Source organism: Mirounga leonina, unplaced genomic scaffold, assembly GCF_011800145.1.
Source record: "Mirounga leonina isolate KUSES-001 unplaced genomic scaffold, KU_Mleo_1.0 Mir_166, whole genome shotgun sequence".
In the NCBI taxonomy this organism is placed as follows: Eukaryota; Metazoa; Chordata; class Mammalia; order Carnivora; family Phocidae; genus Mirounga; species Mirounga leonina.
Genome location: NW_023270418.1, coordinates 10,380,674 through 10,408,078, shown reverse-complemented (window position 1 = coordinate 10,408,078; position 27,405 = coordinate 10,380,674). Strand labels below are relative to the sequence as shown.

Below are 27,405 nucleotides of genomic sequence, written 5' to 3'. Positions count from 1 at the left end.
GAGTTTATAGTTGGTTTTATTTTCTTCCTTTCGTATAGCTGTATTTTCTGAATTTATAGCAAAGAAAACATTAAATCAGTAAGTTATTTTACATAGAAATAAGGCATGATGGATATTACTTTGTTTTCAATTCAAGCTTATATCAGATATTAGTTACTCATGCTCGGCAAATATCAAAGTCATGGAGCAAATGGGTGAGTATGAGACTTAATACATCTTGAATGTATTCTCTCCTCCCACTTAAAATTCTTTAAGTTTATCTTCAATATGAGAATTTGGCTAGATGGTGCTGACACACTTGTAGATATTTTCTTTTCTGAGTTAAGCTTCAGTTATGTCCTTAATCATAGGTGCCTAATGAATGCTCAAATATTTGAGCATCACCACTGCGGTTAGTAGTCAGTAACCCAAAACAGCAATTTACTGGGAAATAAATACATTCCCAATATATTCCCAGTATATATAACACAAATTGAATTTTCCCAATCTCCAAAGGGCTAGTTAGTATTTATTCTAATTCTGAGATAAAGTTTGAGTCTATTTCTTTCATAGTTCCTGCACTGGTGATTTGTCCCCAGCAAGAGCACAGAAGCCTTTAATGGACACTATTCTATTGAAGTCTAACATGGTGGAGTGAATGGGCTCTGGAGCCAGAATGCTTGGGTTTGAACTTTAGTTCCACCACCAATTAACAAGCTGTATGGCTTTAGACAAGTCCTTTAATCTCTTTACATTTCAGTTTCTTCAGCTATAAGAGGGGAAAACATTGGTGCTTTCCCATTGGGATTGTTGCAAAGATTGACTGAATTAATATAGAAAGAGCTTAAAACAGTGAGTGGCACATGGTAGGTGCTATACAAAACTAAAGGCATGCTGGCCATTCTGTTTATCCTCCCATCCCTTCCTAAGCCCATTCTCACACTTCTCTGCCTTGCTCTGGGCCCAGAGGAGCTGACCACTATAGACAACATTCATCAAACTCTCACCTCTGCCTTCCAGTTGGATGTGAGGGGGCTGGAGGGCAGCAGGAGGCAGGGGTTGGAGGATTATTCTTCCCTGACTCCGCCCCTACCTTGAGGGTTCTGACAGTAGCGGGATTCCTCCATGGCCAGTCTGAATGGCTACAGCTTCTCATAGCAGCTCCTCCTCCAGGGCACCTGTTTTTATTAGATTTCTCTAGCCCCATTCCTTTCTCTTGCTTCCTCAGCTTAGGAGTAGTAACAGCTCCCACTATTGCTAATTCCTATGAGCTTCACCATGCTTTGTTGGTTCCCTTAAGCCTATCCACACCTCTAGAACTAGACTCTCCCTTAAATTCTTTTTAGTTAATCCCTTTTGAATGAGCCAAGGGCTTCCCGCTGGGACCCTGACTGACACAACTGACCACCATTACTATATATGGCCTTTTTTCATTGTAGTATTGTGGTCAGAAGAGATTGCCAAGCACAAAGGTGATCATTTCACTGAGCATGCAAGACACCACACAACTCTCAGGCTCTTCTGAATTATGAATGCCTCGGGTTTGCTAAGCCATCTGAGAACCACGTGGATGAAATCTGAAGGATGGGATTTTTTAGTTGCCATTTTATTTGTGCAGCAGGATATCTGCTGCTTAGAAATCACAGAGCTTTGGATGATTTTAAGATTCTTGTCTACTTATATGTTTTTGTTGTCCAAAAAGCTCAAGGAAAATGCCTGGTTGTGATTTCTATTAAATTTATACCAGGCTATATGAGTTGATTAGCTATTCATTCATTAGTTTATTCATCAAGTGTAAATTGAGGGCCCACTCTGGCCGAGGAAGACTGCTGGAAGAAAATGTTGCCAACAGAAAACAGAAGCACGCTCAGTCCTCGTGACTTAACGTTTCTAATTTGGGGAAAGAAAATTTAGTTCTGTAATTGCACACACATACAAAATGTAAAATTATATCTGTGACAAGTGCTCTGAAGGGAGGTACATGATGCCAGGAGAGTCTTGATAGGGAGATTTGACCTAGGCAGGAGACCAGGGAAGTCATTCCTAAGATGTGACATGATCTGAGACCTGAAGAATAAAATAGAGTTGATAAGAAAGAGAATTTCAGGAAGAGGAAAGGGCATATGCCAAAGCCCTATGGTGGGTGGGGGCCGTGGTGAGACCTGGAGGAGAAGTGTGACTAGAGCACAGAGAGGAAGGGGGAGGAGGGATGTATGATGAGTCCGGGAGGAAGCTGAAGGCTGGACAGGTGGGGGTCTTAGCGGCAATGTTCGGTAGTGGGTTTTATCCCTAAGGCGATGGGAGACCATTAGAGGATTTAAGCAGGGAATGATCTGATTGGGCTTTAATTTTTCAAAGATCATTTTTTCTCTATGGGACTTGTTCTTCTAAACTCCAGGATTCTAGACCAAAAAAAAAAAAAATGTTGAAATAAGAAGAGAGAATATTCACTACTTTCTTTGCAGGTGATTAAATTGGAACTGAATTAATTCATCCTAATCAAAAGGATTCTTCTGAAGGCCTCAGCAGTGACAGGTAATTTCAAGATGTGATCGTTAGACGTGTCTGTTTCTAATCAATCCCTGGTACTACATTTCAGCAAGTCAACACTGCTACATATTTTTGTAACTTTCCGGTAATTTTCATGTCACAGCTGTCACTGGGCTCCCTGCTGGACCCAAGTACACATAACTAATTAATCAATCAATCAAGAAGGAGAGAAAGTCATTCCTTGATGCTACAATGGGAATCTCTGCTTGCTAAACTCAATGACTACTTTGGGGTGGCATGAAAAAGAAGGCCTTCTTAATGGGAAGCAGAGTTTGCAGATTTAAAGATAATTCCTAAAACTAATGGCTTTTGTAATTTCGCATGTGTGCACGGCTATCACCTAGGTGTTTATTTCACATTGTTAAGGGAAGTGAATCTATGGCTAGAACCCCCACTGCTCCCACTTGTCGAAAATGCAGAGGGAGAGGAGAGAGGTCCTGGGTCTGGAGTCAGGAGATCTGGCTTCTGGTTCTAATCCACTGTGTGTGTGCCCTTGGGCAAGGGGCTCTCTTTTCTTCATCTATGAAAATTAGGTCTATGGAAAGTAGAGAGAAGGATTCCATGGAGAGAAGCCAGTCAGTGACTAAGTCATAGACACAGGATGCATCCAGATTGGCGACGTTCCTTGTATCTTTAGGTCTAGAAAATTATCTCAGTTGACTCACAACTAACCATGTTCATTAAAGCTGGCTGCTTTATCTTTCTAGTACCCAGGAGGAATGGCAAAGAAAGCTTATCTGACAGGCTCTATTCATTAGGTTAGGGCTGATTCTTCTGCTAGAGGAGACAGATCCTACACCTCCATGGTGCTACCCAGTATAGATGTATTGCTCATTCCTGTAACATCCTGTGCACACGAGAAGTGGCCAGCCTCCCTTTTTAGTTATGCACCCCGGAACACACGATCTTTAAGTTTGTCTCAGTGAAAGAAGGGTAGATGGAGTAAGCACATTTGCATTTGATTGTCTCCGGCAATTACAATTAACGAAAGTGGTGCACATCTCTTTTACTCACTACCCATTTGGCAGAACTTGCCATGTGACCCCAGTTTTTCCAAAGGAAGCTGAGAAAGGCAGAACACATGGAATATAGATGAGCACTGTTATATGACAACCGCAATCAGTTGGTGGGGAAATACCTGGATACCGGCTGGGAAGGGTTCCGAGATCCAGTCCAAATTGAGCAGGAAAAAAATGGCACGCACAGGCATAAGGTATGTTGGTACATTGTTTGGCAACACATTTCTTCTTTACCAGAGTACCTTTTTCCTCTTTTCAATGTCTTGGAGAAATGAAATTAATCAGGAAAAGATTATTTGATTACTATAGATTTATAGAAAAGGAAATTAGAAAATCTTCAGAATATTTCAACCAGGCTATGAAAAATCTAGTCACTGAGTAACTACTTGAGAGTTAGATGAGATTTTTAACCTGGGATCAACAGATAGTAACAAGTCAACTATGGGGTTTCCAGGGGATCTAATAGCTGTTTAGATTGTGAATGCTTGTAAAAATGTAAAGTTTCTGGCTACTTTCATCACATATGGGGCTAAGAGTGTCCATAACCCAAAGCAAATAATGGAGACAAAAGCAAATAGCTTCCCTGGGATCAGTACTCTCAGTCCTGCTCACTAACTTCCTGGATGCTGCCCACTTCCCCACCCCTCCTCCCTAGCTTCTTGTACTCGATTCATTGCATGTCCAGATCTGTGGCACCAGTGACATTTCACATAAATAACTGGCTTGCCAATCCCAGACCCTCCCAGAGTATCCCATTGTTTCTTCCATCTGGTATGATCCTAAAGAAAGGAGACCTTCTAGCTCGGACATTGGGAGTCTGTCCATGAGTGTGGGTTGGTTTTCCCCACTGTAGAATGCATACATTGCACCAGCACTCAGATTCTCAGAGTTTTAGCACAAGTGGTAATTATTTTCATTCAAATAACAGGGCATGCAAACTATGATTTTCACATAAACCAAACCTAACCAAGACAAAAACGGAGAAAGAAAAAGGAAAACTACAAGGAAAGCTCCTGAGAAACAATAATTCCTACCATTTATATTTATTAATAGATATGCAGAAGCCTTACACCCAGCACTTTCCACATCTGAGCATACCTACCTGGTGAAGAAACCACAACTGCAAACAGAGACAGAGGAAGCAGAAGCCACGTCGTGATGGCAGGATTTCAACTCAGATGGGTGTGACACCAGAGCCCGGATGTACTACCTTTCAACCACTCAGCAGTACGGCCCCCCAAAAGTGCTAAGGGAAGATGACAGAAAATCTCACAGAGCAAGTGAGTGAAGACAAAAATGGGTGGGGGGATCATGGCCTCCAGACTGGGGTAGGGCCAAAAATGAGAAAAAGGAAAACCTCCCCTGTGGCCTGGGGGAGTGGAAGAGATGGGAAAGGCCTCTGGGCCAGGAGGCATTTGAATGACGGATTTCTCCTCCAATCTGAAGGGCAATGGGAGGATAAATTTGAGACTGTCAGGGAGATGAGCACTGTGAGAAGGAAAATAATCCGATGGGCTTAGAGTTCTGGAGAACAGAGCAGAAGACCTTGATGGAGTGAGCTGCTCAGGGGTGGGGAGGAAGGGGAGAGGGGAACGGGGACAGGGAGAGTGCTGGGGCTTTGGTGGGGTGGGGGAAGGTGGGAACTGCAACCAGTAGCAATAGGAAAAGAGTTAGAGTCCTGAGTAATATATAGAATTGTTGAATCACACCCGAAACTAATATATGAATATAGCAACTATATGTTAACTATACTGGAATTAAAATTAAAAATATAAATAGATAGATGATAGATGATAGATAGATAGATAGATAGACAGATTCTGTGACAAGCAAAATGCTGAAGAGAGACAATGGTGGAGGAAAGAAGGCCGGACTACTGAGCTTTCTTGTCTCTTCTCTTAAAATGTCCATGAGCACATTTTTGACCTAAAAATTTCAGTCCCTGTCTCCACACATGCCCACTACAAACAGCTTCTGGGTACTGAAGAACCAGATCCTGGCACCCAACACTGTTTCAGGGAAGTCCTCTTCTGAATGCAGAGGTTCAACATCCTTTCAGAAGAATTAGCCATGCTTTTAATTGCTTCAGACAACTTCAGACAATGATAGAAAAATATAGGCAGCTTATCAGAAAGAAAAGCTCCTTCTTGAAATCACAGGAATTTTTTTTTTCCCTCACTGCAAGTTCCTTATCTCAAGAAGAAAGAAAAAGCTGAATGAAGTGCGTTGAAAAGGAAAAGGAAAAGCAGCTCTTCTATAACGTGGGGGTTGTGACAGTGTTTCCAGCCAATGAAGAATGATATATATATGCCAGCTTGTGCAATGCTAAGCCCAAGTGGTTGCAAATTAATTGAAAAATATCCTGGATAGCCTGAGTTACAGAGAGCGTGTTAGGTCTCTTCGGAACAAAGGCGGGGAGAGTGCTTTTGTTTGGTTGCTGGTGCAGGTGACCTTGCGAAAAGCACACTATAAATTGCTGTAATTGTGGGATGATAAGCCAGGTTGATAGATTTCTGTCACTCTCCCTCAGTAAAAAATGGCTCACCTTCCTGTAGTCTGCAGAGGCATATACATCAAAAAGCACATTGTTGCTCCTGAGTGAAGACAGGTTTCTCTGCACATTTACAAACATCCAGGAGAGGGAACCGCATTTCACCCATCCACAAGAGCTCACCTTTCTTTCAGCATCATTTTCTGATCTTTTTTCTTGAAGTTTTATTCTGCTTCTCTTTTCTTTCTAGACATGTATGTGGCTTTGGACAATGATGTCTGGGTATGATTAGGACACCGTGGAGGGGGGGAAATAACCCCAACAAGGTGCTTATTTCACCTTCTTCTTTATTTTTTTTTTTTTAAGGCCAGATAGGCACAGGGGCAGGGAGAGGGAAGGTGGGTGCTGATAGATCACTTTCTGGGAACAAGCCAGGAAACTAAAAAAGTTCTGCCCATGAAATCTGCTGCCCCAACATAAAACAGTGTGTTGGGGTGGAAGCAGCCCTAGACCCCACCATCAATAGAAAGCATATGTCAATAGAAACGATAGTGCATCTTCTGTACTCTCCTAAGGGAACACTTTTGTCTTCTCTCTTTCCCCTCAGTAAATAGCATGCTGCAAGCAAAGCAATCTTTCTGCTCCTTCCTTGAGCTCGTGAGAAGAGAAACTCAACAACACACGAGCTTGTATGTTTGAAAACCAAGGGTTCTGATTTGTGGGAACACGCTGGCATAGGATTCCCAGGAGATGAGCCTGTGGCCCTAGTGTAGGAGTCACTTAGTTAGTTAGACTCCTAGTGTAGGAGTCACTTAGTTAGGGTGCCAGGCAAACTAACCTGGGCGTGCATCCCAGCTCAGCTGTGTGACCTGGAACCTGTTACTTGACTTTGGACCTCAGTTTCCCTGGGTGTCAAATGGAAACACCAGTACCTGGCTGACAAGGTTAAAATAAGGATTAGAGGTGATAGGGCGCCTGGGTGGCTCAGTTGGTTAAGCGACTGCCTTCGGCTCAGGTCATGATCCTGGAGTCCTTGGATCGAGTCCCGCATCGGGCTCCCTGCTCGGCGGGGAGCCTGCTTCTGCCTCTGACCCTCCCCCCTCTCATGTGCTCTCTCTCCCTCTCATTCTCGCTCTCTCAAATAAATAAATAAATAAATCTTTAAAAAAAAAAAAAAAAGGATTAGAGGTGATATAAGAAAAGCCCTTAGCACAGTGCCTCGTGCCTGGTAAGTTCCCAACAATGGGAGTGTCGCTCACAAAGGAACACTTCTGGATACAGGTATGTTTCTAGCAGGACTTACTATGGCATCTGAAAAAGCAGCATGGGAGAATGGAAAACGCACTGACTCAAATAAACAAATAAGCAAACAAAGAGACCGAGAGGCTCTGCAGTGAAACAGCTCCACAGAGGCTCCCCACTAGCTATGCAGCCTCTAGAAAGTGGCCTGATCTTCCTGGGGCTCCTTTTTCTCATCTATAGAAAGGAGATGATATCTTCTTCCTGGGAACATTGTAAAGAGTCAATGGTGCTTATAAAAATAAACAAATAAATAAGCATCGCGCTCCTTTTTTCTTTACCTGAAGCACAGTAACAACAAAAAAAGCCTAGAATGTCGTACCTGTCTCTCAATATTAACACTATAAATTACATCTACAATGTTTTCTAAAATCTTAAGCTACAATTTACTTTGTGCACAGTATTAGTCAAGGTTGTCCAGAGAGGCAGAACCAATGGGATGCTTATGTAGAGAAAAAAAAAATTTATTTTAAGGGATTGGCTGGTGCAATTATGGAGGCCCACAAGTCCAAAATCTGCTGAGTAGGCCAGCAGGCTGGAGACCCAGGAAGAGCCCATGCTGCAGTTCAAGTCTGAAAGCTCTCTGCTGCACAATTCCCTCTTGCTCAGGGGAGGTCAGTCTTTTGTCTATTCAGGCCTTCGACTGATTGGACGAGGCCCACCTACATTTTAAAGAGTAATCTGTTTTACTCGAAGTGCACTAATTTAAAAGTAAATCTCATCCCAAAAAAGCCCTCACAGAAACTTCCAGAATGCTCTTTGACCAAATATCTGGACACCATGACCCTGCCAAGTGAACACATAAAACTAACCATCACATACCTCTTAAGTCATTTCAAAGGGACTCACCTTTGAAAACAAAGAGAGGCAACTGTCTTGTTAAACCATATTTGAGAAATTAAAAATGGAGATTCTTAGTGAGGAAACTCCCTTCTTCAAACAGCTCTGGATTCTTGGGGGTGGGCCTGAGGAGCAGATGCATGGTAGTGACAGGAATTCAAGCTTTCCACTTTTGTTCCTCCTCATGCTTCTTTTGGATCAAAGATGAATGCTCTATCACTGAAGCTGAGTGTCCATCACTGGCTTCTCTAAGGTAGTTCATGTTTGTTACTGCCCTTGCAACATGATTCCTAAAACAAATAGTAAGTAGGATCTAATGTTATCTGATTCTAGCTTGAAGATAAAGGGGAAGTCTAACCTTCATGTGGCATGACAGATTCTTCTAAATATGAGAAGTGAGACATGTGACATTTTCTGGTATATTTCCTATGCTGTCCACTGCATTTCACATGCACCAATTGCTTTGAGGCTGGCTGTAAAATCACTATGTAAGTTGTTTCTAAAGGCTGTATACTGCAACGCCTTTCTAAATGCTCTGCTTAATTTTTTTCCCACATTGTAATTCATTGTTGGCCTTTTCTACAGTGAATTGTTGGAATTAACCAATAAATCAGCAGGAAAAGACATGCCAATTTCCTTCCTACTTGATAAATTACAGTGTGGGCTTTGTATAGTATGTTTTATTTTGTGTGTGTCTGTGTGTGTGCATGTGTGTGTATGCGTGCTTTTGTGCATGTGTTATTTTCCCCATCTAAATTTACCTTTCAAGAAAAACCGAAATCTTAGAGCTCCTAAATTCCTTGACAATTTTAATGGGCAACATAAATATAGTATTATATTTCTATCATGTGTTATAAAAAAACTATTCTATCAATTAACGGATGGCAGCTATTGACAATTGGAAAATAATATTATTCCAGATTTTCTCAGATGCATTTACCATAACATGATTTCCTTTTCGTTGTTATACTCAATTTGTGTTTGGTCATCAAGATTTCTCTACCTCTGAGGCCTTAGTTTTCTTAGTAATTAACATGTTAACTATGTATTTAAAGAGCAATGTTTCCATGAATCCATATATCAGCAACTCTTGTAAATAAGACAGAATATTCTTTCTCTATTTAACAAGATAGATAATAGAAGTTTCTATAAGGTGGGGAAAATATAAATATAAAATATAGGAAATGAACGCTTTGCCCAATGGGCTTACCATTGAGGCACTCTGACACATATAAATGACTATGCTGGTCAGTAGTAACTATAAAAGTGGCTTGGTGTCCTCTTGGGAAGCTGCTATACTATCCGTAGGTAGGACATGCTTCCTTCAGAGTCATCTCTAATTATGGTGCAGCAACATGGCAGGGAAGCTGGGAAAGACCATCCGGGACAATCTGGCCTCAGGGATGACCTCTTACATGGTCTGGCCTATCTCTATAACATGGAACTTCTCCTTGCTTAGCTCTGTTAGTGGATATATGCCAAGTTCTTCATCAATCAAATAAGGACACGAGTATCTCCAAAGGTTTTTATGAAGATTGATTGCAAAGGGCACAGGGTGGGCCTTCAATTAGATGTGTGTTCTTTCTTTTGGAGAAAAAGAAGTGACAAAGGCCCGAGAGAGAACCTTGCCAAACACTTAAACTAAAGGAGGAGAAAAAGGAAAAATAGTCAACAGAAAGCAAGATAATCAGGAAAGGGCAGTTAGTGTCCAGAACCGACAAAACCATGGAAGCCAAAGGAAGTTAACAATCATGAAAGTTTTATGACACGGTCTTTGAGAGCAAAGAAAGTCTCGGACCAGATAATCTGAGATGTTTTTTGCTAAAAATGTTCTTAAAATATTGTGCCCTGTGCTCCGTCTTCATTTGGAGCCAGCATGTTAATCCCAGGGCCGGGTCTGTTGAATAATTCAGTCTCCTGACAAGGAGCTAAATAGATAAACGAGACCTGATTTAAGAGAAAAGCACATGGTGGGAAAAAAATCTAGGAGTTCAACTGAATGAAAGCTTCAACTGAGGCACCCGTGTGGCATAGCTACCCGAACAACCAGCAAACAAAATCACCCCACAAAAATACAGCATGAATTAACAGAGAAAATGTATCATTAACCAGGGAGGTTAAAGGATGCTCTAGTAGATCAAATCCGGACCATTCTGGCCCGCTGCGGGTCAAGCTCTTCAGAAGGGCCAGACCAACTAGACTGTGTTGAGATAAAAGCAACCAAAATAATGAGAAGGTCAGGAAAGCATATTGAGAAGTTTGAGAAACAGCTGCTGTTTCTTTAACGTGAGTCTCAACAAAAATCCTAGCAGGAAATGGAATCCAGCTCAGATGGTCCAAGGGCTTTAATGAAGTGGCTGCTTTACGGAGGTGTGGGCAGAGCTAAGGGGTTCATGGAGGAGAGGCTATTACACAGGAACCGTAATAGCAGAAGGACATCCCCACAAACAGAAATGTAGATCAGGAAAGAAATCACTAACCTCTCTTTTCTTCTGACCTCCAAGTTGTGCTGGGTCCTTCCCATTGATCTAACCCAAATGGGAATCAACTGGTAAGAGAACGCTGCATTGCACTCTGTAGGGTTCAGCTTCCCAGGACCCATACGAGGGCTTACGAGGCAGCCACTGGATCTTGGACAGTGTGGGAGAAGGGGAAACCAACAGAGAAAACTCAGCACACCCTGGAAAATAATAGATCTTAAACATTCGTAGGGCTGGCCTATGGAACAAGAATTACACAATGTCAATGATCGTATTGGATCACTGTATTAAAGAACATTCCAATGATCCAGCTTGTGTGACCATGAAAGTCTTGCCACATAAATTAGTGAGCTTCCTGTTCCTGTGGAGTTTGATCAATGGTTAGATGATTATCTGTTGCAGGAGAGGGGATAGTGTAGATGGACTTTCTGTTTATGGTTTTTCAGTTCCAAAGACACTAATATTCATGAGCCTTCACTATTTTTATCTTTCTCCCCAAATCATACTGGTGTTTCATTAAATATTACAAACTGTCTGTTACCCTTTGTTCCCCACTTGACTACTTTTGGAGGCATTTTTAATGGCTGAATAAGTGGGAACTGATATCTCATGTTGATCCTTTGCTAAATAGTAGATTACAATAAATTCTGTTACCCAAAGGTGAATTATTCTCCTTCTGGATTATCCATGATGTTTGGCTGCCTTCCTCTCTTGTTTAGCAGATTTAATAGGCCATTTTAAATTTTTATTTATTTTTTTCAGGGTAGGGGGAGAAGGGTGAGGGAGAGAGAGAGAATCCCAAGCAGACTCCACACCCAGCATGGAGCCTGACACAGGGCTTGATCCCACAACCCATGAGATCATGATCTAAGCCGAAACCAAGAGTCAGATGCTTAACTGACTGAGTCAATAGGCCATTTTAAAAAGCCATTGTCGTCCTCCCAGGAAAGCTCCACTAGTTGTATCTACTGTTTCACATTTGTCAGATAAGCAAATCTGACTTCTCATTTCTCTCTCCAGAAAATGATTTCACAAAATGCAATATTTAGAAGAACATAGCCAAAATGTCCATTTGGTTTTGTAGCAGAGGTTCTGGATCTGCCACTAATTAACTTTCTTATTTAAGTCGCTTTAGTTCTCCAGGACTCAAATTTCTCACCTATTGAAGGAGGAGATTCAATTCGCTGATCTAGGAGGACAAAGGTTTGAGTCTAGAATTCCAATTCTATTTTAGACTCCTGAATTTTACGGGGAGTTATCTTTTCAACTCCCCAATTTCATCACGTTTGTCCCCCCTTGATTCAGGGTTTGCTGAAATAAGACAATAAAATATCCTTAAGTTTATTGTTCTTGTATTATTCATGCTAACCTAACCCTCAGGTCACCAGGCGGATAAAAGAAATTTCCCTCCTACTTCCATAAACTCAATCCATTATTGCAAATTATAATTGAGAATTTATTCTTAATTTATAAGCTTTTGCCTTTTAAGCACAAAGAAATTCATCAAGGCAACATATTGCTCACAGTATGTATCACAGATTGGTATCAAAAGTGTAGTGACTCTCTTCTCCCTACCCTACCCTCAGCACCAAGAAGGGCTTGACTGACCCGCAAAATAAAACCTTGGTTTTTGAATTTGTACCATGACTACCTCCTCTTCCCTCTAAAACTTCACCAAAAATATATTTAGATTTCCACAAAGCACATAGTAACTTCTTTTGTTGTACTGAAGGTCACTCATTTCACCATGTCTGTCTTTGACACCCGATGATATAACGAGGACAAAGCAATAAAGAGGGGCTCAGATAAGCAGTGGAGGGGGAGTATTTCAATAGAGATTAGGAAGCATCAAACTATGGTCACTCTATTTCGAGAACAGAGTTAATTTAAGAAGTTTAAGCTAAGGAGCACATCTCCTCTTCTGACTTCCCCCAAATCCTGGGGGCTCTAGCCCAGGGTGGCAGTCTGCCTAGCATGTTAATTTATTCCTCTTTTCAATCCAGTTCTATTAAACAGTACTGTGCACATTTAGAGTTCTTGATGGCTATCAGTGAATTAATCTAATAAATCACACCTGTGAGGCTTAACTAATGTTTATAAATTCCTCAGGATCTCGGGATGAAAGGAGATAAATGTTCAAATTGGAAAGTGTAACTATTATTATTGTGAGGTTTTTTTTCATTGAACCCAGTCCTCAGTTATAAGGTATTGATGGTCATGAGACTCTGAGGTTCATTAATTTCAGCTGACCCTTAGGAGGACTTTTCGAGACTTTGTAAATGATCCTGGGAACACCTCATTTCAATTTCTGTACAGTACATTATCTTTACTCATTAAAAAATTATCACAGTGATGGATTCTGCTTAATTTAAATTGACTTCTTTGTGGAGGGAAAAAGGCAATTAAAGTTAAGAATATTTAAAAGGATTCCTAGGTGGGGCAAACTATTTCAGTGGGAAAATAAAATGGCACCTTGACACTCATATAATGTGATTCTTGTTTTCTCTGGTTAGAGAAAACACATTCTCTCTAAAGGTTCTCTCTGAAGCCAAATTGGTGAACTTGAGCTGTATGGAAAAGGTGTTTTACCAACCATTTGAAAATAATCAAAATGAATACTCACCTTTTAATGGAAGAAATCAACAGATAAGGTCTAAAATTGATAAATTAAGCAAAAATAGGGGTTCTTATTTAGAGAGATGAAAATATCTCTAAGAAATAGGGTGACCAATGAATGGTCCCAGTTTGTTCAGGACTGTCCTTGTTTTAGCATCAAAAGTGCCCAGTCTGTGAAACCCTTCAGTTCTGGGCAAACAAGGATAGTCAGTCACCTCAGAAACAGACATCAAGTTTAAAAATGGTTCCTCAAAACAGTAAACTAAGAGATAGGAACAAGGACTAGAGCTTTTATTTATAAGCTCTTTGGTACTCTCTGAGTTTTAAGTCATCTGCATGTATGGCTTTGATTAAAAATTTAAAACATAAATATAACACTCTTCTAGTTGAGAAAAGAAGGTAACTGTATGGCCTACATAGATAAAGAAGAAACCACCCCACTCCAGAGGGTCTTTTCTTTCTGCCTTCCATCCTTTCTGCCTTCTGTTTTCTTCCTTCTTTTCTTTCCTTCCTTCCTTGTTCTTCTTAAGCTTCATGTTACTTCTCTTCTAGCCATTGATTGTTTCCAATTTCAATTTATGAGGTTTTGAGTTCTTCCTGTCCACTCAATTCTTTGCCACTTAAGCCAGATTTCTAATGCTTTCCAATGTTTTTCAGAAGGTAGAAGTCTTAGCATTGTTTATTTGATTTAGGCTATGTTTGCCAGATAAAATACAGGTGCCCAGTCAAATTTGAATTTCAGATAAAGAATACTTATTTAGTGTGACTGTAGGTTCCAAACATTGTCTTACATATTGCATAGGATATAATGATACTAAAAGAAGTATTTATTTGCTAGATCTGGCAACCTTGATTTAGGTAATTTTTCCCCCTCAAATTGCATGCAGTGTGCGGAAAAAAGGGGCTGGGAGACTGGAACTGAGAAGGGCTGGGTGTGCTATTTGGGCTTATTTAGCTGACCTGGGCTCCAGTCTTCACATTTGCAAAATGGTGGTGTAGCTCCAGATATCCACTCATCTCTAACTCTGAAATTCACAAATTAAATTCATCTTGTTTGAGAATGTCCTTGCCATAACTAAAGACTTGTCATGAGCCACAGTTTAGAGCTGTGGATCTTATCTGATCCCGTGGCTGAGGAAATTGGGCCTGTTTCCATCCTTGTGTCCTGTCTGTGGCCAAATCCTTTGGGGTAAGGGAGAGATTCCTGAGAGGCTCAGAGCGCAGGTTACACTTTATGGCCGTTCTGGAATTTGGCAGCAACAGCATCTGAACTAGACTTAGGAAGCCAAGAGTATTTCCCATAGTGTCTGCATGAGGAAGAAAGACAAATCAAGCATGACATGGCAGCGTCAGCCATGAGGTATGCTAGATCTGTCATGTTTACTTCCAGAAACATGCACCCAGCTTCCATGGCCCAACATAGGGGGTTCACCTAGTGTGACTGGCTTTGGAAATTTCATATTTTAATAGATTGAGCAATTCCCATGCATGCATGGGACACCACCACTTCAGATTTGTAGGTGGGGTTCAGTACAATGCAGTGGAAAGTTCACAAGCTTTGAAGTCAGCCAGGCTGGGGTGAAAATCCTAGTTCCACCCCTGACCACAAGGTGACCTTGAGCAAGTCACTTCCTCATAAGGTATAAAGCATGGAATGGCTCAAGTACAAGGAGTGCTTACCATGTTCTGGGCTACATGCTTATTTGCTCATTTCAATAAACCCTCACAGTGCCTCTAAAATGTAGGTGGTACGATCAGTTATAATTACATTATAATTTTATCATATAATTTTATATTTTCAGTTATAAATGAGGAAACTAATGTTAAGAAAGCTATAAAATCTGGCCAGAGTCACATGGAATATCAGGGTGAAGCCAGGACTTGAAATCAAGTCTATGTGTTCAAAACTCATGTTCTTTCCATTACACTGTCTCACATCTATAAATTTTCTCTTTCCCTCTAGGCTCTTGTATGTCTAAACATCTATCTTTCCCAGGGTTATAGTGAGAATAAAGGATGTCATATAAATAAAGCAGATAGCACAGTGCCTGGCACATCCTGGTCCTCATTAAATTGTCATTTTCATACTCTATTTGATGATGATTTGTAATTATAACCAGTGCTTCCTGAAAGAAATAGTACATATGATTCAAAATATTTTTTTTTTTTACCAAATCAAATGATCTGACTACTTAAAAACACTCAAACCTAGGGAACACACATCTCACAGGCTTGAGATATCTGCCAAACACCTTAAAATTTCATTGCTTTAGACGAGGGGTAGACAAACCATAGCTTATGATCCAAACCTGACAAGCCACTTGTTTTTGTAAATACACTGTTATTGGAACAAAGCCAGGCTCATTCGTTTGTCTATTGCCTGTGATCGCTTTCATGCTACAACAGAGCAGTTATGACAAAGATCATGTGACTCATGAAGGCTAAAATATTTACTATCTGGTGCTTTACAGGAAAAGTTGCCCACTCCTGTTGTAGACCACACGAGTTCGGCAACTGCAATAATTGGAAAGCTTGGAAAGAGATTGGGCTTCAGTTTCAGTCAGGGAGGGAGTATCACAGAGTTAGATCAGAGATCTGAGAGCCTGGAAGGTAAGTGTTGCCATGAATGAAGCCTATACATATAAATGGGTTAATTTCCAAAAGTACACTAATGTGGTTATGATAGATAAAATAAAGCATTATTTAAAAGCTTTATTAAATTCATAAGGGCCTCAGGTTATTCAACCAACAAATAATAAATATAATGGCTGCCATGAAAGAATCCCCAGAATTACTTTTTAAAAGGGAGGCCCGATGATAGAATAGAATGCATTTTAGCCATCCTAAAAAGTAAATGTAACCACTTCCTCAAACAACATTGAGCAAGTCCCCTTATACAATGACTGAAGATGCTAGTTATGAGTGATTCTTAGTCATTTGATTAAGAACAAAATAGATACAAGATCCACAGGGTGCTTCCCTTTGCCATTAAATACATTGTTAGAGATATCACCTAAGTTAATGAAATAGAGTTGCTGTCTTGTAATTGTTCTCACTGTTTAATAATGATGAATTCGGGGCACCTGGGTGGCTCAGTCGGTTGAGCATCTGACTTTTGGTTTCCGCTCAGGTCCTGATTTTGGGGTCATGGAATCAAGCCCTGCATGGGACTCCATGCTCAGCACAGAGTCGGCTTGTCCCTCTATCCACCCGCCACTTCTCCCTGTGCACTCTTTCTCGATCTTTCTCTCTAAAACAAATAAATAATAAAATCTTAAAAAAATAATGATGAATTCAACCATTTAAATAATTCAGATTGACCACCGCCCCTTGAGTAGAAATGAATAGGTTATACCTCTTGTAGAACATAGTGTGTTTTATTGTTGCTTTTGTTGTTCATGGTATTTACCTTTGTGTGAGTTAAGATTTTTTTTACTACAAGTGACAGAAAAATCAAGTCAAAATGGACATAAGTGAAAAGGGGAATTAATTAGCTCATGGAAGTAAAGGCCCACAGGTACAGTTACCTTGAGGTGTGGCTTGATTCAGGGCCTAAGCAATGACAGCAGCATCTAGCTTGTTGGCTTTTCTTCCTGTGGATTGGTTCCATTTCAGGTTTTGTGAATTTCAATTTTGTCCCTCTGAGCTTTAAGATGGTGGAGAGCCAAGCTTCACATCCATACTCTTCTAATTACAGTGGGAGAGAATGAAATCTTTCTTTCCCCCCAAAACTCCCCAGAAACCAGCCAACTTCTCCTCACACTGCCTGTAATCCCCAGCTGATCCAAGGGAAGAGATAGGATGACTGGTTTAAGGCAATCCAGATGTATTTTTAGAGCAGGACTGGTGTCAACACCATCCAAACCACGTTGGCTGGAAGTAGAGGAGAGATAAGTACCCAAAGGAATCAGAGTACTATTGCTGAAAGCAAGGGGGTGAGAGGAACAACTTCTACGATGATGAGGTAGGAAATACAACAACTCTACAACTCTGAAGCAAATTTTGTCCTCCTTGAATTATTTTAAACTTTGAATTACACAGCAGAAGAAGAACTTTGTAGTCAAAAGTATGCATTCTGAAATTAGGCCCCTGGGGTTCAAATCCCAGTTCATTTATTAACAATGTCACCTTGAGCAAGGTATTTAACTTCTCTGTGCTTAGTTTCCCCTTCAGTAAAATGAAGATAAAAATACCACTTTACAGGGTTGCTGTGAGGACTAAACAAGTCAATATTTATAAAGCATTTTGAACAGTGACATAAAATAAGCATTGCATATGAATTCTACTATTACCAGATTTAGGTTATCTATTGAAAAATAAGTCAAATACGGACAGTGTTGCAGAAATATGTTGGTGTTTCTAGTCTGGCTATCTGCAACTAGTTCCTTTTCTATTGCAATAGGGGACGAAATAGGAGTGCTGCCCCCTAGCATTCATAACCTTTTGTATGAATCAGGATGAACTAGGTTAAGCTACAATAAAAAACAATCCCCAAATCCTCTGTCTTTGAACAGCAAATCATTATGCTTTGTCTGCCACAATTCATGTGGGGCCTTCACTTGACCTTGTTGCATTGTTGTTATTATAACTTTGAGATTCGGGATGGCAGAGCAGTCACAATCTGGAGCACTCTTGATCTCTGAGGCAGAGGGAACGATAATGTAGCAGAGCTATAGATAAAGCTTCTTCCCTCAAGTTAATTCAATGGATTAACATCTGATTGGGAAAAGTAAGTTGTGTGGCTATAAGTAGTTGGGACACTGCAATCCTATCACGTGCCAGAAGTAGGCAGAAACTCTGCAGGCAAACCTGATGACCACCATGTTATCTGTTGATATTTGTACTAATAAGTGCCATATTCTCAAGTGACTCACTACCTTCTTGATGTATTTAGTTCTTGTGGTTCTTCTCATTGTATCTAGTCCTCTGAGCAGTGGGACTTTAATCAATATTGTCTAACAGTGAGTTACCATATTCTGAATCAATGACCCATTTGGATTATTTTCTTATTTAGAAAAGGGAATGAGAAAATAGGAATTCAGATAAAACAGAACCATGTTAAAAACTTATTAATTGGGTAATCTCAGTTTCCTCATCTGTAGAATGGGAATAATAATACCTACATATAAAGCCTTTATAAGAATTAAATCAGATAATTAATAAAAACTTTTTAGTTTAGTTTCTGATGCACAGTAAAATGTTCAACATATGATAGCTAGTCTAGACCTTGAGAAATACACCATTTTAGACTATTTTCTGCTGTGATTGGCCACAGGAATAAAGATCATGATTATTTTTATGGCCATCATCTACTCCCAGTGATGTGGCTCTTGTGAATGAGGATGGACAGATTTCATCCTCTCAGGATTTCTGGCTGGGAGATGCAGTTAGTCTAGAGGGACAGGATTTGTGGAGGTGAGACAGCTGACTACAGGCCACAGGAAGCAGTCCAGGTGCCAGGACCAGCTTCCTGGATATGTGACCTGTGAAATCACAAAGGGCCCCATGCTCAGTTTGTGAACAAGGAACTCCCATTTTTATTTTGCAGTGAGCCCTACAAATTATGTAGCCAGACCTGTCCAATGCAAACGGTTCCACTAGAGTCTCTAGTTTCTTCTTACTTTCCTATTCCCTAAAGGGAGGTAGTGGTAGTGACAACAGGGATGGTAGAGCCTTAGCCTCAAAGAGCACCTAAAAGCTGAGAAGAACCAGTACTCATTTGCTCACATTGAGATTAGGGTCTTTATCCTAGAGTCTTGGGGTCTTGGCAGGTGGGAGGGATTGGCTGATTTCAGTCGCTGTGCATTGCTAATGGGGTTTCTCCAGCTTGGCCCACTTAGGAAGTGTGACCCAGTCTTGGAGAAAAGGGCAGTGTGTCTGTCTGGCAGGAAGGGGCAAGGGTAGACTTCTGTTACACAGTACAAAGTTATAAGACTTGAGGCCTAAAGCAATTTGCTTTTGGTATAAGTTGCTCATCTGGGAGTGAAATTGGGAGAGAAGTATCTTTCTCCCATCTAGGAAAACTATTACGGGACTTTGCAAAAACAGTAAGAATCAGGACCAACTGTGGGCTCCCAAATCAGGGGCTTCAGTAAGTAGCTGGGTGAGTGAGAGGCAAAATGTCTGGGCCAACCCACAGGGCAGTTGAGATCAGCGCCATTCCTTGAAGGTTCTGGGGCTGGTTGTTTCACATGGGACATCCGACAAACCACCAAAACACTCTTGGGATTCTAGGGCTTGTCATAGACTGGGGACCTCAGGGATGAAAGGAAGACATTCTTGAGGTTTTTATCCTTATAAAATATGTGAAACATTCAGATATGTGCAGAAAATAATCTAAAAGACACAACCATGTGCCCATAATCCCAATTTAACACATTCTGACATATTTGCTTTAGATCTTTTTTTAAAAAGAGAAATAAAATATTTCAAATCAGTAAAAGCCTTCTTGTAGCTGTCATCTATCTCCTTCCCTTCCTTTTCTCCCTAGATGAAGTGATGCTGTGGCTTCTAATTTTACTACAAATGCAGATGTTCACAAAAATATGTAGTAATATTTTCTAGGTTTTTAAATTTACATCAGTGGCATCATACATTGTATATCTTTGGTTAGTGGATATTTTTATATATGTTTGTGATATATCCATGTTGATAGATAAAGATATAGTACATTCATTTTAAGTGACAGATAGCATTTCACTGAATGAATGAATAGACTATAATTTACTTATTCCCTGCCATGTCAGAGATAATGGGCATCCTTGTCTTGTTCCTCACTTTAAAGAGAATATTTCTAAAGTTTCAGCATTAAGTATGTTATTGCTGGAGGCTTTTGATATGTGTTCTTTGTCAAGTTAAAGAAATTTCTAATGTTTCTCGTTCAACAAGAGTTTTTATTAGTTTACCAAATGCTTTTTTTTTTTTTGCATTAATGAGACAACCATATGATTCTTCTCATTTAATCTTCTCTGTTAATATAATGAATTCTTTGCTAGATATTTAAGGCAGATACAACTAGAAGCAATATTCATTCTCCTCCTGTTTTCTTGCTAACAGAATCCAGGTTTTGTTCAGAGCAGAATGGTGGAAGCTAATTATGATTACACTCATCTCTATTTTTGCATTCTCCATTTCTGCTGGAAGTGGCGTCCTGGCCAGTCTGGCTGATGACCCCTACGTGCAATTCTGCCAGGAGGACTCCAGGGAAAATAAAAGGAGAAAACATGGCAGACAGATCCTCATTCTTCCTTTCTTGAACCTGGGTCCAGTGCTAGAATAGGCAGAAGCCTTTATATGACTACGAAAAAAAAATAGCTAAAGAATCACAGATCATCAGTCCTGATATTGATGAGCCGTTGAGCCAACACTAGCAACTCTCTTCATCCAGATTTCTTGTTGGATGAGTAAAGTAAACGCCTATTTGTTCAAACCATTCTAGACAAGTTTCTTGCTGCTTGACCCTGAACACGCTTCTAACTGACAAAGATTCACAGATAACCATCTTTGTATTCTGAAAATAGACTCTACTAGGTCATTATGTATTTAAAATACAATATTGTACTTATTCCACTAACATTATTTAAGTTTTTGCATCTGTGTTCATTGATGAGCTAGCTATATGATTTTTACAGTAAATGCTACCTGTGTTCAGTTTTGATAGACCTGTAACAATAGATGGACAGCTTTCCCTCTCATTCTTATCTTTGGGATAATTCATACAAGATGATGCTTACATGTCAATATTGAAGGCACCTATCTGGGTCTGATCCTCTTTTTTTGACGAATAAAATTCTCATTAATTTAGTTTCTTCAACGGTTTTATATACATTACAACAATTGTTCCTTCTTGCTTCAATTTTGCTTATTCATGTTTTTTCTGGTAAATCATCTGCTCTAAGATTTAAATATCACTAGGATAAACTTGCTCATGATGTTTTCTTACGGTTTTGCCATTTTCAGTGTGTCAGAAATTATCTTCTTTTTTCATTCCTAATATTGTTTGTCTACATCCTGTTTCTTTTTCCCACGAAAAATTTTGTCAGTTTACATATTTCATGTGTCTTTACAAAGACCCAGCTTTCAGAGCTCTGTTCTATTTTTTGTTTTCTATGCTATTTTCTGCACTTACTGTTTCCTTCCATTTGATTCCATTGTACACTGCTCTTTCCTTCTACTTTCTTGGGCTAAATGCTTTACTCGTTTTCAATCTTTCATGTTTTAAAATTTGTGTGTTTAAAGCTGGTCTTCCTTTGAAGTCTTTAGCTGCACGCTGACAGTCTGGATATGCAATGATTCACCATCATTCAGTTCCACATATTTCATAAATACCATTGTGATTTTTGAATTAACTCATGAATTATTTAAAAGTGTATTTCCAGTTTCTAAATATTTGGGTTTCTTCCTCCAGGAAGGCTACCTATGGTTCCCTCCACTTGTCACCACAGCCACTGCCGCTATGGTAATGTGTTGCCCATTAGATGATATTGATAGAAAGGACACCATTTATTTCTGATATTGAGATCCACAAACCTCTCTGAGGTCTTGCACCACCTCTATCTCTTTTAGGAGGTAAAGTGGAGTTCCACTCTATCCTTGAGTCTTCTAGACCTCCTTCAATCTTTCTCTTTCCCACCTTCTATTCTTCTAGCATGGGAAGTCGGAGAGGCAAGAGTGCAGGATGGAGAGACTGTGGTGAGGTGTCTCTTGAGACTTAGAGAATTTCTCCCTCATATCCTCCTATTTTGTCCATTTGTTTGGTCTATGCTTGTGAATCTTTTCTGATCTTAGAATCTTAGTCTTCTAGAAACAAAATCCAGGATGAAAAGTATTTAGTAGGCAATTTACCACATACCTCTCCTGAAACAATAAACATAGTTGGTGATTTCCTGCCTGAAATGGGGAGTAGAGTGGAGAAAAAGAAAACATAAATAATTCAAACCAAGAACTCATCACAAATGACAGGCTATATTTGTGACAGTCAGGATCTCTGGATCTCCCTTAGAAATAGTTTCTTCATTTGGTCTACACATCACTGGCTATTTCCTACTAAGATCTTGCTGTTCTCAATTTTTGTCCCCTGACCTGTCTCATGGTCTTGCCCAAAAGCAAAGTCCTAGATCCTACTTAAATGACAACTGAACTGGGTATAGAATTGTAGGTTGATAGTTATTTTTTCCTATCACTTTGAATATATCATTCCATTGTCTCCTATGGAATTTACTCTTCAGAAAAATTATCTGGCAAAATTATAATTCTTCTTACCTCCTTGTGTTATCTTTTTTGAATCACGTGGTCTCTTAAAATCCTCTAAATGCTAAGATCCTTGAGTCTATGATTGACAAAATGATGATGATAGTTATTATTATTATTATTATTATTATTTAGGGAGAGAGAGTGAATGCATGAGTGGGGGTGGGGGGAAGGCAGAGGGAGAGAATCTCAAGCAGGCTCCACACCCAGTGCAGAGCCCTGTGCGGGGCTCAATCTCATGACTCTGAGATCATGACCTTAGCTGAAATCAAGATTCAAACATTTAACTGGCTGATCCATCCAAGCACACCTCTAAGTTATTTTTTTAACAGATATACAGAATTTAAAGTGCTGGCTGATGACTTTTTAATTAGGAGTGGGAGACAATAATATTGTCATGGTTCAAGCCATTTTAGAGACTCTTCTTTCAGCACCTAGGGTCTGCATCTCATTCTTTAAAAAATAGCATTGGTGGGGGGTGTGTGCCTGGATGGCTCAGTTGGTTGAGTACCCAACTATTGATTTTGACTGGGGTCATGATCTCAGGGTTGTGAGATCAAGCCCCGTGTCACCTCCATGCCCATTGCTGGTACAGGCGTGGAGCCTACCTAAGATTCTCCTCTCCCTCTCACTCTTTCCCCCACTCATGTGCTCTCTCTCTCTCTCAAAAGAAATAGCATTGGTGCCAAGTCTTAGTCCTTTTAGGAGTTTTGCAAGTTTCAGTCAGCAAAAACTCTTGTCAACAGATAGATGTTCAAGTTATGTTCAAAGATGACTGTAAAGTCCTGAAACATTATTTTGTGAACTTAACAAATAGCCTCCAAAGGTAAGACTCAAAGACAACTTCTAAAATTATTGTAAACCATGGCATAAATGTTGGAGGAAGTTTACAAACTCTCATTTGGCAAGCAAGTTGTTAGACAAGCGTTGTCCTTGTGGTAACGATTTGAAAACACCAACTTTTGAAGTCAGAACTAAGTTTGTACCCCAACTTTACTACTTACCCAGATGTATGACCTTAGGCATATCATTAAAGTTATTTGCAATTTAGTTTCTCATATGGCAAAATGAGAATAATTATACTTGTTATACAGAGTTTGTGCCTGTTACCTCCTAAAGTGTTAATTATCAGAAATAAAAATGGAATCTCTATTAATTTCAAAAAATTAAGTTTTATGTGTTTCTGAACTCTAACATTGGCACCATTTATGCCAAAAGAGCACCAAAACCCATAATAATACATAATTTCTTCTATAGTTAATTTTGATGATCATACAAGCTAACAAATCATCACTTTCATTAGTTATTTTTTAAAGTATTTATTTATTTCTTTGTCAGAGAGACAGAGCACAAGCAGATAGAGCAGCAGGCAGAGGGAGAAGCAGGCTCCCTGCTGAGCAAGGAGCCCGATGCAGGGCTCCATCCCAGGACCCTGGGATCATGACCTGAGCCAAAACCAGATGCTTAACTGACTGAGCCACCCAGGCGCCCCAAGGCATCACCTTCATTAATTACCATTTGCCCATTTTGTCCTCTGTGGCTCTCATGTATCATAGACACAGGATTACACTCACAAAACCACTTATAACAATGTGTAATTAATTTTTAATGCAGAAACAAAACAATAAACAAAACTGTAACAGTACAAAAGAAAATTGTGAAAAATGATGAAATGGATAATACTGCATGGATGAGATGGTCAGAGACATTAAATCAGAGTGCGCTGGGGGAGAACATCCTGAGATCGAACTTCAGAACAGTAAAAAAGTCATGACAGTTCTCCCAGCCCTCAACACTGTGCCAGCTCGCAGAATCCACGTCAGTCTTTGTAAGCGCAACTGACATAAAGAGCTGACATGCTTGAGAAGGGCCATAGTGAAATGACATGGCTCAAGAAGTTGCGTTATTATAATCCAAATCGGTTCACCTCTGGCTGCACCTATACATAAGATAAAGCCTGTAGTTAGCGTGTGCCCGACAAGTAGGGAATGTTCCCAAAAGTGGCAATTGGTAATACCTTACCATTATGTCTTTCTTGTTATTCCAGTCCAACTTTTATATTTGACTCTATAAAAGATATAGCTCACATCCTTTTTTTTCACCTTGTCACTTATAACTGACTTCAGATTTAAATGGCTTTTGTTCTGTTTTCTCAATGAATTTTAAATTTTACTTGTATCTGCTACACATCCCTGTCTCCATCCCTCCATGAAGTAAATCTATTTTAGAAAGATATGCAATTGGCTTGTGGCTTCAGCAAGAGTCAGTTTGTCATTAAACAATCACTTACATTTCCAAAAGAAGACAGATCAGTAAGAAGTTAAAAGACAATGTTTTATGAAATAAAAGTTTTCTAGTTAAAGAATGTTCTTTGACGTCTTGAATTTTTCTCCAGAGGAAAAGTAGTCAAAACTCATTATATTTATAACAGATTTGTGGTTGTTGCCATATTCAAATTTTCTCCCCCAGTTTTATTTAACATGACTTTCTCATCTTTAAATGACCTTTGTCCCAAAACTCAGAGCCAGTATATAATGAGCATGAGACCCTGAGTCGGGATGGAAACTATGACAAAGCAGCATCAGAGATTTTAATGAGAAGAGAAAATACCAGGAGAAAAAAAAAATAATAGTGGAGTCCAATGTTCATTTAGATCAGATGAAGTATAAATATTTACTTTAGGAGCAGGGCAAGATCAAATCTTCATCTCCCTGGTACAAAAGCTACCCTTTAAACATGCCTGAGTCAAATCACATGGAGATGTGAACAATAACTCTTTTTTATTCTTCTACCTCACCAGTCCACCAAACAGAATAATGAATAAGCCACCAAGTGCGCCCAACAGTGCTCGCTTCATGGTTTTTACATACAGGCACCATTCTTCTTAAAAGAAGCGAGTGCGGTCTGATTCAGTGGTAAATCACATGGTGATGATTTTGGCGTGTGTGCCGGGTTATAGCACATAGCAGCTGCCACCAACCCACACTGGCGGCCGGGAGAGCCGCGCTGAGGGTCACCTTGTGAGCTAAGAGCGTGCAAGCGTCACTAAGAAAACACTCTGTGTCTGTGTCTTATCATGGAACTCATCTGCCAGATTTACTTTCCAATCCCCCCTTTTGCTCTGTGGTGGGTGCACAGCCAGTAGAGTCCTTCTAAAATAGTGTTCAGAAAGTAACGCGCACCCCAGGGACCAGAGACCTTAGGTACTAACCAGAGAGTGAAATTAAATGTCACTGATGACAGTGATGAACGTGGAAAACTTCAGATTTGCCTAAAAAGAATAAATGGTATTCCCTTTTCAGACACCGCCACTCTTGTTAAAGAAACATTTCTTACCGTGTCTGATCTCCAGCCTGATCGCACCTATGGAAGGCTTTTTTCAAATGTTAATCATTAGTTTAAAATTAAGAAATAACACATATTTGATTATGGCAGTGGCTTAGCTCATTTATGTTAAAAATTTATGTAAAAAGTAATGTTTTTAGAGCTGTGGGTAATTTCTAAAAGGTCACAGAGGGATATATGCAAACAGATAAAATTTATCTTTAGTTATACATCAAAAAGGAAACTGTATACATTCAGCTATTTTTAAGAAGCAATTACTGTCTCAATTGAATTACCTGGTGATTAACAGCAAAATATTTTAGAGGGCAGATAAGGCAGTCCTAATACTGATTGCATCAGGCAGATTGTTAGAGAGGTGGGAGATAAAAGTGAATATAGAGTTTCAACATCGTGACCCTAACCTTTGACAGTCAGATAAGAATGTCCACTCTAAAGGAAATGAAATACAGCAAAGTACGATTAGATCACAGTGTGCAGAGATCTTATTTTTGTGTTTTCCTGATGCAAGAATAAAAGCATTGTTTTATTTCTCTCTCAGATGATACATATTTCACCATGTGTGGAAATAAGGAATTAGAGTTGAGTCTACTTTTACGTCTTATTAATTTCTTCCCTGGCACGTGAAAACAAATGAAGAGAGACTTTTAAATAGCTTTCACTTTCCTTGCATCATTTTGTCAACATTTATAGTTTACCAGCCCTTTTACCTAAGAGGCAAAACTGGCTGAGATTATCATTCTTCCCACTTTATAAATAAGGGAAAATGTTCCAAGAGGTTAAGTGATAAGCCCAAGATTAAATCATCCGTGTTCGAGTCAAGACGCAGTCTTTTTCTTGTGAATGCACAGCTGGGATGTTTTTCTCTGCTAGCTCACACTCTTTCCTCTCTTTCCATTTTTAAGTTAATTCAGGTGTTGACCCGCTCACTGTGGAGCTCATCATGTCCTCTGTTGGCAAACAATTTTTATCGCAACAGATTCAGCGAGCTTTTAGCCAAGGTGACTGGTGTCAGTTTCGTTTAAGATTTACATCACAGGAATAGTGAAAACTTCTCTTTCTTATGCCTATTTTTGTCTTGAACAAGCATCTCCCCGATGTATATGATAATTTGTGATACACATGTGTGGTCCAAAAAAAAAGGGCCAAATGTGTTATCATTTGTGAATATAGAAAAGCAATTTGAAAGAAACTCTGATAGTCCTTTGCAAAATGCAATAAAATTCTTAGCTCCTACTATAATTTGTTTTAGGATAACACTTTCATTATACTGTAGTCCTAACGACCCTAACAGCAAAAAAAGACAAGAGGGAAAAGAAAAAAAAGAGGATCTCTGAACTTCTCTATACACTAATGGAAGTGTTGAGAAATGAGGATGTTGCTGTTTTATGTTTTGTTTGTTTTACTTTAACAATGTATTTAAATGAAAATCCAGCAAATAGACCAATTTTCATAGCAGAAATAACAATTTTTCCAGCAGAGTTCATGATCCTACAAGTCAAGACATACAAAGTTTCACTTTTTCAAAACAGAATATCAT

The 27,405-nt window shown here is 39.6% G+C and overlaps 1 protein-coding gene across 1 annotated transcript in view; it reads left to right on the top strand.

Moving 5' to 3' along the window:
* LOC118016255 (doublecortin domain-containing protein 1-like) overlaps positions 1-27,405 on the top strand; it is a 227,197-nt gene that overhangs the window by 186,093 nt on the left and 13,699 nt on the right. Inside the window, exon 19 of the mRNA XM_035013706.1 lies at positions 15,746-15,884. Coding sequence (XP_034869597.1) covers positions 15,746-15,884 — 139 coding nt within the window. The remainder of the gene's footprint in view (positions 1-15,745; positions 15,885-27,405) is intronic.